The 13,449-nt window shown below is 45.6% G+C and overlaps 1 protein-coding gene across 5 annotated transcripts in view; it reads left to right on the top strand.

Annotated features, from left to right (window-relative positions):
* The window catches only part of LOC140717385 (zona pellucida sperm-binding protein 3 receptor-like), a 28,645-nt gene extending 15,435 nt beyond the window's left edge, over positions 1-13,210 (top strand). For 3 of the 5 annotated variants that reach the window (XM_073030918.1, XM_073030921.1, XM_073030920.1), the window contains one exon: positions 12,457-13,210. In XM_073030918.1, coding sequence (XP_072887019.1) covers positions 12,457-12,508 — 52 coding nt within the window. In that variant the 3' untranslated portion in view covers positions 12,509-13,210. Of the gene's footprint in view, positions 1-7,996; positions 8,475-12,287 lie in introns of those variants that run through there. The other 2 variants (XM_073030922.1, XM_073030919.1) reach the window with 2 other exon arrangements.
* The last annotated feature ends 239 nt before the right edge of the window (positions 13,211-13,449 follow it).

Here is a 13,449-nt window from a genome sequence, read left to right on the forward strand (position 1 = left end):
ATGTTGACTGGCAGGTGGTGTGACCTCCGACCAGGTGAGGGCAGTGCTGTCACGGGACAGACACAGCTCTCTGGTTACACTCCACCCCTCAGAGGACACACCACACAGCCAGGACACATAAGGGAGAGTGAAAACAATATCAACAGATACGAGAAGTAACCATTTCAAAGCAGCTAAATAAAGGCAGGCGCACACTTAATAATTTGGCATGCCAACAGAGTATAATAATAGCAGTAATGACAAGAATGAGTGCGATGGACATCTGGATCACCTCCCGTGACTCTCAGCCCGCATCATAACTGGGAAAGGCCATCATCCAGAACCTCTCCGCCTCTGTAATGGCCCTCTTGTCCTGGTGGCCGCTGTACGCCGGTTGCTCCCCAAGGTCATTCAGGGGGTGGATGAGGGGCACCACATATGCTGGAAAACTGCACCCGTACCAGCTCGTGGGGAGCCACGGGTAGGCGCAGTGGCCACAGGTCCAGTGGGTCCCGTTCAGAGTCCAGGGAACTCCCAGCTTAGCGGCACCGTCAGCAGTGGTCACTGGGGCACCCGGGTACCAGTTTCACTCGCAGTTGCTGTGACCGACTGAAAGGTTGGAAGTGTGCTCATTGCAGAACCTGCACCAGCATTCCCTGGGTCTACTCAGTGGCTGTGGGATAACTCTGAGGGTGAGGATGCGAGTGGAGGTCAAATTGTAGGGAGGGAAATACCAGTTCCTGAAACACCCACCCCATCGGGGGTCAAGGGATGAGATGTTGTGTAGTGGGGAGGAGAGTGGGGGGGACTGCCAGCAGCCCCTCCCCCCCCAAACAGATATACCAAAACCAACAGGAGCAAACAGTCTGTGTAAACAGTTCATCTCGATGTCATCCAATGGGATCGGCGTGTGCTGGGCTTAGCGTGCAGATCCAGCAGTCTGATCTGTTGGTGTTGCAGGCAAACTCGTAAGCGACCCTGAGGAAGGTGTTGGCAGCTGTCATGAAGCCGATCATCGCACCGACCAGGAGGGATGACTGAAGTAGCACCATTGTCCTGTGGGGGGGTGGGGAAGCAGGAGGAAACTCATTCCCGTCGGGTTAAATGCCGGGTATGTATACAGGGCAAATTGGATTTACCCGGAATGGTGACTCAGCGGGTGTCCCCTGGACCCCGCGCGACAATTTCTCCCTTCTTGGGGGGACCTGGTGGCTGTCTTATCCATACTCTACCCGAGTCCTCGGTCTCGGGGGGGTTCAGTGGTTTCCAAGCCGGGCGATGCGGAGTGTGCCAGATGGCAGGACAGTGGGGACCCTCCCTTGGCCAGTGGGCCGTGTGTTTAATTGTTCAACAGCCTGCTGAAGGACACTTAGCCACCCCTGCAGTATGCCAGAGGGTGTCAGAGTGCGAACTTTTTCCTTGAGCAGGCAGTTCATTCTTTCAATTAAGCCCGATGAGGCATTACAAATAATCTTCTGCCATGTGTCTGTTGCTTTGTCAGATTAATACTGATTTCACCTGCAGGACCCAGCAAGCTGGGTTCAATTCCCGCAGCAGCCTGTAAGGAGTTTGTACGTTCTCCCAGTGACAATGCGCGTTTCCTCCAGGTGCTCTGGTTTCCTCCCACAGTCCAAAGACGTATCGGGTGGGTTAACTGGTCATTGTAAATTGTCCTGTGATTAGGTGAGGGTTAATCGGGTTTGTTGGGGGTTGCTGAGGCAGTGTGGCTCAAAGGCCCAGAAGGGCCTATTCTGCACTTGATCGCTAAATAAATAAACAACAATAAAAATAAATTATAAATATAAATAAGCAGTGCAGAAAGAGAGCAAAAACAGTGAGGTAGTGTTCATGGGTTCAACGTCTGTCAGAAATCTGATGGCAGAGGGGAAGAATTTGCTCCTTAAACATTTAGTGTGTCTTCAGGCTCTTGTAGCTCCTTCCTGACGGTAGCAATGAGAAAAGGGCCTGTTCTGGGTGCTGGGGTCCTTCTTGGTGGATGCTGCTTTCTTGAGCCATCACCTTTTGAAGATGTCCTCGATGGTGGGGAGGTTAGTGTCTATCACTGAGTAAAGGAGGCAGGTTTTTAATGAGTATTTTGCCTAGGTATTCACCAAGGAGGACATGGATGAGAGTGAAGTCAGAGAGGGTATGTTAATAGTTTGGGGCTAAATATTAAGAAACTGGACATGTTGAGAGTATTGAGAAAGTATTGGGTAAATCCTCAGGGTCTGGTGGAATCTATCAAATGCCGGTCTGACCAATGCATTCAAAAGCCTCAGCATTACATTCTTGCTCTTATATTCTGATCCTCTCGAAATGAATGTTAGCATTGTGTTTGCCTTCCTCACCACCGACTCAGTCTGCAAATTAACCGTTATGGAATCCTGAACAAGGACTCCCAAGTTCCTTTGCACCTCTGATTTTTAATTTTCTCCCCGCTTTGAAAACAGCCTGTGCCTTTATTCCTTCTACCAAAGTGCATGACCTTACACTACATTCCATCTGGCACGTTGTCCATTCTCTCAATCTGTCTAAGTCCTTCTGTAGATGCCCTGCTTCCTCAACACTACTTGCTCCTCCACCTATCTTCATATCATCTGTAAACTTGGTCACAAAGCCATTACTTTCATCATCCAAATCATTCACATTTCATGTGAAAAGAAGTGGTCCAAACACCTACCCCTGTGGAACACCACTAGTCACTGGCAACCAACCAGAAAAGACCCCCTTTATTGACTTCCCGCCTGCAGCAGCCTTCTATCCATGCTAGTACTTTTCCTCTAATACCATGGACTCTTATCTTGTTAAGCAGTCTCATGTGCAGCACCTGGTTAGAGACCTGAAAATTGAAATAAACAACATCCACTGACTCTCCTTTGTCGATCCTACCTGTTATTTCCTCAGAGAATTCCAGCAGATCTGTAAGGCAAGATTTCCCTGTAAGAAAACCACGCTGACTTTGGCTTAATTTATCATGTACTTCTAAGTACCGTAAAACCTCATCCTTAATAACTGACGTCAACATCTTGCCACCAATGAAGTCAGGCTAGCTGGTCTATAATACCCTTTCTTCTGCCTCCCTCCCTTCATAAAGAGTGGAGAGACCTTTACAGTTTGCCAGTTCTCTGGAACCATTCCAGAATCTAGTGGTTCTTGAAAGATCATTACTAATTCCTTCACAATCTCTTCAGCCACCTCTTTCAGAACCCTGGGGTGTCGACCATCTAGCCCAGGGGATTTATCTAATTTCAGATCTTTCCTCTTTCCAAGCACCTTCTCCTTAGTAATAGCAACAGTACTCACTTCTGTGCCATGACACTCTCGAATTTTTGGCATGTCACTGGTGTTTACCCTGGATGTACTGCTTTTCAGCTTTTTATCTAATTTCCTGTATTCTCTCTTCAGGACCTCCTCCCATTTCCTACCTATGTCGTTGGTATCATTATGTACCAGAACCTCTGGCTGCTCCCCCTCCCCGTTTAGAATGCTGTAGACCTGAATCGAGACATCCCTGACCCTGTTACCGAGGAGGCAAAGTACCATTAGATTTTTATTTTCACATCCACGGAATCTCCTGTCTTCTCCCCTAACTATTACTACTGCACTCCTCTTCTTCCCCCTTCCCTTCTGAGCCACAGAGCCATATTCAGTGCCAGAGACCTGCTCACTGTGGCTTCGCCCCCCACCCCCACCCCCCAACAGTATCCAAAGCAGAGTACTTATTATTGTGGGGAATGGTCACACAGGTTCTCTACACTGGCTGCCTATTCCCTTTCCCTCTCCTAAAAGGTACCTGCCCCCAAAGTTCCCACATCTCACACAAGGAAGATACCACTATACCTGGATTCATCCCCAGAGCATTAGCTATGTATTAACAGAAAAAAATAGTAGAAACTTACATAGAGCCTGTGTCTGTGCTTGCCCATACCTGTTAGCCAAAGTTGGACCAGCCTAACACTGCTCCACTCACACAATGCCCGTTCTGCTTAAACTTCCTTTCTTTTTATTGGCTCAAATACAACACACTGCCACTGAGATTTGCTGTTTTCAAATGTTCGTGGGTTCAATATCCATTTAAGAATTGGATGGCAGAGGGGGAGAAGCTGTTCCTGAATCACTGACTGTGCCTTCAGGCTTCAGTACCTCCTCCCTGATGGTAACAGTGAGAAGAGGGCATGTCCTGGATGGTGGGGGTCCTTAATGATGGACACAGCCTTTCTGAGTCACCGCTCCTTGAAGCTGTGTTGGATACTATGGAGGCTAGTACCCATGATGGATTGACTAATTTTACAATTTTCTGTAGCTTCTTTCAATCCTGTGCAGTAGCTTCCCTACCACCCCCATGGAGACAGTGATGCATCCTGTCAGATTGCTCTCCAAGGTACATGTGCAGAAGTTTTCAGGTGTTTTAGATGACAAACCAAATCTCCCCAAACAACTAATGAAATATAGCTGCTGTCTTGCCTTCTTTATAGCTGCATCAATATGTTGGGATCAGGTCAGGTCCTCAAAGATCTTGACACCCAGGAACTTGAAATTGCTCACTCTGTCCATTTCTGATCCCTCTATGAGGATTGGTGAGTGTAAACTACCTAGAGAACTGCTTTAATGTCCAGTGAGAGATAGGGGCTCATGTGGTGACCACACTGTGTGCCAATGAATGCAGTTTTGTTAACCTCACTGAAAGCTCAGTTTGATGTAAAACTCCAATTTAATCTCGTTGAGCGGGAGGGGTGTCTCAAAGGGCCAAACGCTGCTGCTCTCTTTCATGTTCCTACAATGGGGGGGGCGGGGGGGTGGATCGGTGCCTCGCGGTTCGGTTGCTTTTGAGCGCTGCTGCAGGGAAGTGCCGGAATAGCTGGCTCTCCTCCCTGGCCATCGGCGCGAAGGTTCTGTTCCTGTACTATGTTTTATGCTGTTTCAATTTCAGGATTCGTCATAGGCGTGGCCACTGTCCTCATCATCGCTGCCATCATTAAGCAATGTGCGAAGCAGGAGTAAGAGCAAACCTATGTATCTCAGTGTCTTCTATGTAAGCGGCTCAAACCACGCTATCAGTACTTGGTTGGTAATGGTTGGCAATGTGTAGGAATGAGAAGAGGAGGAATTTCTTCCACCAGTGGGTGGCGAATCTGTGGAATTCATTGCCACAGACAACTGTGGAGGCCAAGACAGTGGGTTGAAAGATTCTTGATTAGTAAAGGCATCAAAGGTAACGTGGAGAATGGAATTGAGAGGGATAATGAATCTGCCATGATGGAATGGTGGAGCAGGCTCGATGGGACAAGCTGCCCTATATCTCCTGTATCTATTGGTCTTATGGAAAGATCTGTCAGAGAACAGAAGGATTATCCTCAGTGCTGTGGACAGTGTTCATTCTGCAGACATAGTAAACATTGTCATTTGCCTGTGATCAATTAGTAGTTTATGGGAGCTTTCTGTGCATCAGTTGGCTGTTGTGCTTCTGATGTTTTAACAGTGAAGCATTGCATTGACTGTGAAGAGCTCCTGGGCATAACAAGAGCTGGGATATAACTACAATTTGGTGCAGCCATTAAGGTATCCACGTTCCTGTTGAATACTTGTGGATTTGCATCTGCATCACAATCACTGGCTGCTCCACAGTTGGGCAGTGTGTTCCTCTAACCAGAGATCCCCAACCTGCCCTTGACGGACTCCCCCAGCTTACGGCAGGGATCCATGGCATGAAGAAGATTGGGAACCCTTGCAAACCTTTCCTAAACTGTCCTATGGTAAAATATCATGACTCATGGACAGGTATATACATATACAGTGATGTTGGAAGCTGCTAACACTTACTTACACACTGCCTGTTATGCCACTGGTGTTTAGAGCAGTAATGAAGGTCCTCCATCTCTGCTGGTGTTCAGGGCTTCCATCATCGTGTTGGTGGCTCGGTTTTGTGTCTACCTTAGAGCGTTTGAGAGCAGAAGTGTGTGAGGTTGCCATTACTAGAGAAAAGGTTTTTGGGAAACTGAAATGTCTGAAGTAGATAAGGCACCTGGGCCAGATGGTGTACACCTCAGGGTTCTGAAGGAGGTGGCTGAAGAGATTGTGGAGGCATTAATAATGATCTTTCAAGAGTCAGATCAATTGATTCTGGCATGGTTCTGGAGGAATGGAAAGTTGCAAATGTCACTCCATTCCTTGAGAAGGGAGGGAGGAAGAAGAAAGGAAATAATCAGGTGGTTAATCTGACTTCAGTGGTTGGGAAGTTGTTGGAGTCTATTGTTAATGAAGTGTTTCAGGGATACTTGGGGGCACATGATAAAATAGGCCATAGTCAGCATGGTTTCCTCAAGGGGAAATCTTCCCTGACAGATCTGAAGAAATATTTTGAAGAAATAACAAACAGGATAGAGAAAGGAGAATTGCTGGATGTTGTGGTTCTGAATTTTCAGATGGCCTTTGAAAAGGTACCACACGTGAGACTGCTAAACAACTTAAGAGTCCATGGTATTACAGGAAAGATACTAGCATGGGCAAAGTAGTGGCTGATTGGCAGGAGGCACAGAGTGGGAAAAAAGGGAGCATTTTCTGATCAGCTGCCAATGACTAGTACTGTCCCACAGGGGTCCGCATTGGGACCGATTCTTTTTACATTAAATGTCAGTGATTTGGATGATGGAATTGATGGCTTTGTTGCAAAGTTTACAGGCAATATGAATATAGGCGGAGGAACAGGTAGTTTTGAGGAAGTAGAGAGGCTACAGAGGGACTTAGACAGATTAGGAGTATAGGCAAAGAAGTGGCAGATGGAATACAGTGTCAGGAAGTGTTTGGTAGAAGAAATGAAAGGGTAGACTATTTTCTAAATGGAGTGAAAATTCAAAAATCTGAGGTGCAAAGGGACTTAAGAGTCCTTGTGCAGTATCCCCTAAAGGTTAATTTGCAGGTTGAGTCTGTGGTGAGGAAGGCAAATGCAACATTAGCATTTGTTTCAAGAGGACTAGAATATAAAAGCAAGGATGTATTGTTGAGGCTTTATAAAGTGCCGGTGAGGCCTCACTTGGAGTATTGTGGGACTTCAGGGTTCAAAGGAGGTTCATGAAAATGATTGCAGGGTTGAATGGCTTGTCACGTGAAGAGTGTTTGATGGCTCTGGGCCATATTCACTGGAATCGAGAAGACTGAGGGGTGACCTCATTGAAAACTATCAAAAGTAGAAAGGCCTTGGTAGAGTGGATGTAGAGAGGATGTTTCCCATGATGGGTGAGTCTAAAGCCAGAGGACTCAGCTTCAGAACAGAGGAGCGTTCTTTTTGGATGGAGATGAGGAGGAATTTGTTTAGCCAGAGTGGCAAATCTGTGGAATTCTTTCCACAGGTGACTATGGAAGCCAAGCGATTGGGTATATTTAAGGCAGAGGTTGATAGAATCTTGATTGGTCGGGGCATGAGGGGATACGGGAGAGGTCAGGAGACTGGGGCTGAGAAGGAAAATGGATCAGCCCTGATGAAATGGCAGAGCAGACTTGATGAGCCAAATGGCCTAATTCAGCTCCTATATCTTATGGTCGCATGGTTTACTGTGAGTCATGCAAGTCCCAGGTGGAGACTCAGGAATACCGTCGCACTCAGAAGGATTCTTCATTGCTGTTTCCATAACAGTTTTGTTTTACTTGTCAGGGTTGTTACCCCTGAACTTGGAGGACTGGTGGACCACTCTTAGTCTGGCCTCTACCCTTTGACCTGTTTGGCATGGGCAACCTTACCAAGAGCCAAAGCTTAAAGCCATCTCCAGCCAGCATAGTTCTCTGGGTCACTGAGGCACACAAGCCTCCAAACCATGACAAGGTTCTGGTCCTCTTGGAGGACTAACTGCACTGTTAGAGTGGAAGTACAGGAGCTGTCTCCATTCTGAGTCCCTGTAACTGAACTGTCAGCATGATACTTTGCATTTCACAGTACCTTAGATAGCGCAGCTGTTCTTACAAGTTAAAAAGTTCATCACATTCTACTTTGCTATTAATTTTTTTTGCTTTTTTTCTATTTTAGATGCTATAGAGTAACATTGAATGATGAAGAAGCAGACTCACTGAGATAGTTAACGGTACATTAGTGATGAACTCCCACCCATGGGAACATTCCTGTCCTTGGCTCACCAGGTCTGGGTGACAATTTAGGAAACCAGAGAACAAATCTGGTATTGCATCCTCCAGCAGTTTTCTGCCTATAAATGTGAAAGAGTTGTACTTTGTTTACTAAAAATAAATTGTGAATAGGAATATTTTAAGGAAATTTCAAATCTTGTTCCAATGGCATATTGTAATGGACATAATGGGCAAATGGTCTCTTCCTGCACTGTAATCATTCCAGAATTCCAGTCTTGATCACTTGTTCAACTGTTTAACTTTGGACACTCAATATCAATCTTCACCATCAGCCTATAATCTTTGGCCTGATCGCTCTTTACCTTTTCTGCACATTTATTTAATTTTTAAACTCATAAATTTGTAAGAATGAAGTTTTATACCCTATCGTGTTTCTTTCGGTGGTTATTTGTGAATTCTAAGTTGGTCATGATGGCAGAGCAGACGAAGGGCTGAATAGCCTAATTTTCTCCTGTGTCTTATGGAATTTTCTAAGGTCAAATTTCTTTACTTAAACAGCTGGAATGTGAGAGTTGGCTGTGCTTGCTGAGGAGGAGTAGAGTAAAGGTTCACCAGACTAGTTTCTGAGATACTGCATGTGTCCAGTGTGGAATTGATTGGCAGGGGAGTGGGAGGGAATCTCACTGGAACATTAGATACTTGTTAACGTTCCCCTAGTTGAGGACTCTGAAACTAGAGGTCACAGTCTCAAACTGAAGAATTGGCCATTCAGGGCTGAGATGAGGAAAAATTTCTTCTATTTTTACTTCAGGTTTCCAGCATCTTGCCTTTGAGACCCTTCTGCATGGTCCACCACTCCTTAACTCAGGGGCGAGTCAGAATCCTGGGCTGATGATGGTGAGGAGTTCGGTGACTGTGTAGCAAAGGATATCAGTGGTAGGTGGATACATTGTCCCCTACAGGAGATGATAGCTGCCTGGTACTCATGTGACACAGAAGTTGTTTCCTGTTTGTCATCTGATGGCTGCTTATTCTCAAATAATTCTATCTCCTTTACAACAGCATTGGAGCGAGATAGGAACAGACAATTTAGAAAAGCGTTTAATTGGTTTAAGGAGAATTATGAGGCTATCAGGCAGGAAATTGGATGCTTAAGTTGGGAACAGATCTCCTCAGGGAAAAGTATGGAAGAAATGTGGCAAATGTTCAGGGAATATTTGTGTGGAGTTCTGCATAAGTATGTTCCAATGAGTCAGTGAAGTTATGGTAGGGTACACGAACCTTGGTGTACAAAGGCTGTAATAAATCTAGTCAAGAAGAAAAGAAATGATTACCAAAGGTTCAGAGAATTAGGTAATGTTAGGGATCTAGAAGATTATAAGGCTAACAGGAAGGAGCTTAAAAAGGAAAATAGGAGAGCCAGAAGGGGCCATGAGAAGGCCTTAGTGGGCAGGATCAAGGAAAACCCTAAGGCATTCTACAAGTATGTGAAGAGCAAGAGGATAAGACGTGAAAGAATTGAGCCTATCAAGTGTGTCAGTGGGAGAGTGTGTATGGAACCGGAGGAAATAGCAGAAGTACTTAATGAATACTTTACTTCAGTATTCACTATGGAAAAGGATCTTAGTGATTGTAGTGCAGTCTTGCTGCAGACTGAAAAGATTGAACATGTAGATATTAAGAAAGAGTATGTGCTGGAGCTTTTGGAAAGCATCAAGTTGGATAAGTCCCTGGGACCGGATGAGATGTACCCCAGGCTACTGTGGGAGGCAAGGGAGGAGATTGCTGAACCTCTGGCGATGATCTTTGAATCATCAATGGGGACGGGAGAGGTTCCAGAGGATTTGAGGGTTCCGGATGTTGTTCCTTTATTCAAGAAAGGGAGTAGAGATAGCCCAGGAAATTATAGACCAGTGAGTCAGTGTTTGGTAAGTTGATGGAGAAGATCCTGAGAGCCAGGATTTATGAACATTTGGAGAGGCATAATATGATTAGGAGTAGTCAGCATGGCTTTGTAAAGAGCAGGTCGTGCCTTAGAAGCCTGATTGAATTTTTTGAGGATGTGACTAAACACATTGATGAAGAAAGAGCTGTAGATGTAGTGTATATGTATCTCAGCAAGGCATTTGATAAATTCCCCTCCGCAAGGCTTACTGAGAAAATAAGGAGGCATGGGATCCAAGGGGACATTGCTTTGTGGATCCAGAACTGGCTTGCCCACAGAAGGCAAAGTGTAGTTGTAGACGGGTCATATCCTGCATGGAAGTCGGTGACCAGTGGTGTGCCTCAGGGATCTGTTCTGGGACCCTTATTCTTCGTGATTTTTATAAATGACCTGGATGAGGAAGTGGAAGGATGGGTTAGTAAGTTTGCTGATGACACAAAGGTTGGGGGTGTTGTGGATAGTGTGGAGGGCTGTCAGAGGTTACAGCAGAACATTGGTAGGATGCAAAACTGGGCTGAGAAGTGGTAGATGGAGTTCAACCCAGATAAGTGTGAAGTGGTTCATTTTGGTAGGTCAAAAATGATGGCAGAATATAGTATTAATTGTAAGACTCTTGGCTGTGTGGAGGATCAGAGGGATCTTGGGGTCTGAGTCCATAGGACGCTCAAAGCAGCTGTGCAGGTTGACACTGTGGTTAAGAAGGCGTATGGTGTATTGGCCTTCATCAATCATGGAATTGAATTTAGGAGCCGAGAGATAATATTGTAGCTATATAGGACCCTGGTCAGACCTCACTTGGAGTACTGTGCTCAATTATGGTCACCTCACTACAGGAAGGATGTGGAAGCCATAGAAAAGGTGCAGAGGAGATTTACAAGGATGTTGCCTGGATTGGGGAGCATGCCTTATGAAAAGAGGTTGAGCGTACTCGGCCTTTTCCCCTTGGAGCGATGGAGGATGAGAGGTGAGCTGATAGAGGTGTATAAGATGATGAGGAGTATTGATCGTGTGGATAGTCAGAGGCATTTTCCCAGGGCTGAAATGGTTGCCACAAGAGGACACAGATTTAAGGAGCTGGGAAGTAGGTACAGAGGTGATGTCAGGGTAAGTTTTTTACTCAGAGAGTAGTGAGTGCATGGAATGGACTGCCAGCAATGGTGGTGGAGGCGGATATGATAGGGTCTTTTAAGAGACTTTTGGATAGGTTCACGGAGCTTGGAAAAATAGAGGGCTATGGGGAAGTCTAATCATTTCTAAGGTAGGGACATGTTTGGCACAACTTTGTGGGCCGAAGGGCCTGTATTGTGCTGTAGGTCTTCTATGTTTCTCTGTTTCTAAATATAGATTTATTAATCAAATGTTTTGCATACATTTCTGGTTTCCCTACTATAGGAAGGATGCTGACGCTTTGGAAATGGTGCAGGAGAGGTTTATCAGTATGCTGTCTGGTTTATGCTATCATGTGATACTGGATAAACTTGGGTTGTTTTCTCTGGATTGGCAGAGGCTGAGAGGAGATCTGATAGAGGTTTACAAGATTATGAGAGACAGAGTTAGAGTAGACGGAGTATCTTTTTCCCAGTTTGAAGTGTCTAGTACCAGAATATAAGAAAGAGGATTAGAAGTAGGCTACCTGGCTCGTCAAGTATGCTCTACCATTCAATAAGATCATGGCTGATCTGGCTATAGACTCATCTCCACCTACATGCCTTTTCCCCATAACCCTTAATATACATTGGGTGGGGACTGGTTCAAAGGGGATGTGAGGGGTAGGTTTTTTACTCAGAGAATGGTGCCTGGAATACCCTTCCAGGTATGTTGGTAGAGGCAAATATATTAGAGGCTTTTGAGAGGCATTTGAATAGGTACTTGGATGTAAGGAAGATGGAGGGATATGGATATGGTGAAGGTAGGAGGGATTAGTGTTTGGGTGTTTTTGATTTGCTTTTTAGCTGGGTCGGCACACATTGTGGGCCGAATGGCCTGTAGTGTTCTATTCTCTATGTACATAGAAACATATGGTATTATCCAAAGTCTTAGGCACATGTAAAAAAATTCTGCAAAGCGAAGATGCTTTCAAAAATAATGAAAAGTTTCTAACAATAAAAAATTACTATAAAGAGCAGCAAACAATAAAAACGAGATCAAATCAATATCACGGGACAACAAAGATTTTGTTTCCTGAATACTTTTAGGTGTAGCTAATGAATTTTGGGCTACTGATCATGAAAATCACCATGAAATTTCCCTATCACGCACCTTTTTTTGAAATCACTTATGTTTATTACAGGTAGTCCCCGAGAACGTCCGACTTACGGACAACTCGTACTTACGAGCCGAGGAAGAAGAACGCTGTCCGCCATTTTAAGTCAGATCACGACGCCGTCCGTCATTTTAAGTTGTTGCTGTTGACACTGTGTTGAATGTTTAACTTTATATTTGGCTTAAATTTTTCTTAGTAAGATTCACCCTGACCCCGCCCCTCATTCTGGTCGGCTGGTGGCGCAGTGAGATCAGCGCTGGGCTGGAGAACGGAGTTTCCCGAGTTCAATCCAGTGACAGACTGCTCCCGTGCCGGGTTGATGTCGATCCAGTGACTCCTGTAGCATCCGTGCCGGGTTGATGTCGATCCAGTGACTCCCGTACCATCCGTGCCGGGTTGATGTCGATCCAGTGACTCCCGTACCATCCGTGCCGGGTTGATGTCGATCCAGTGACTCCCGTAGCATCTGTGCCGGGTTGATGTCGATCCAGTGACTCCCGTACCATCCGTGCCGGGTTGATGTCGATCCAGTGACTCCTGTAGCATCCGTGCCGGGTTGATGTCGATCCAGTGACTCCCGTACCATCCGTGCCGGGTTGATGTCGATCCAGTGACTCCCGTACCATCCGTGCCGGGTTGATGTCGATCCAGTGACTCCCGTACCATCCGTGCCGGGTTGATGTCGAGCTCGCAACTCGACCTCGTAAAAAAAAACAGTGCCACCTCCAGTTTAAATTCCCACGTGGAATATTGTGGTGGATCAAATACCCAAACCCAGCACAGCCCCCACTTGTCCCATTTAACCTGTCTCAGTACAGTGGTCCTTAGGACCCTGCGGACCTCGGGAGCCGGCGCAGCTCGGGACCCGCCGCCCGCAGTGCTTCTGTTCCATTGACGGAAAGCAATCGTGATTTAAAATAAAGTGGAAATAATAAAGCGATCGGAAAGAAGTGAAACGCCATCAGTCATTAGAAAAGCGTTAGGCTACAGTCGGTCAACGATCGGAACAATTTTAAAGGATAACGGATAAAGTGAGAATAATGGAGCATGTGAAAGGCCCTGCCCCGATGAAAGCTACAATTATTACTAAGCAACGCAGTGGTTTAATTATTGGAATACATACGTTTCTTAAGTTTTATATGCATAGAAAGGTAAAATATATACTATATACTAAGACAAACGTTTGACT

Source organism: Hemitrygon akajei, chromosome 27 (genome assembly GCF_048418815.1).
Source record: "Hemitrygon akajei chromosome 27, sHemAka1.3, whole genome shotgun sequence".
Taxonomy (NCBI): domain Eukaryota; kingdom Metazoa; phylum Chordata; class Chondrichthyes; order Myliobatiformes; family Dasyatidae; genus Hemitrygon; species Hemitrygon akajei.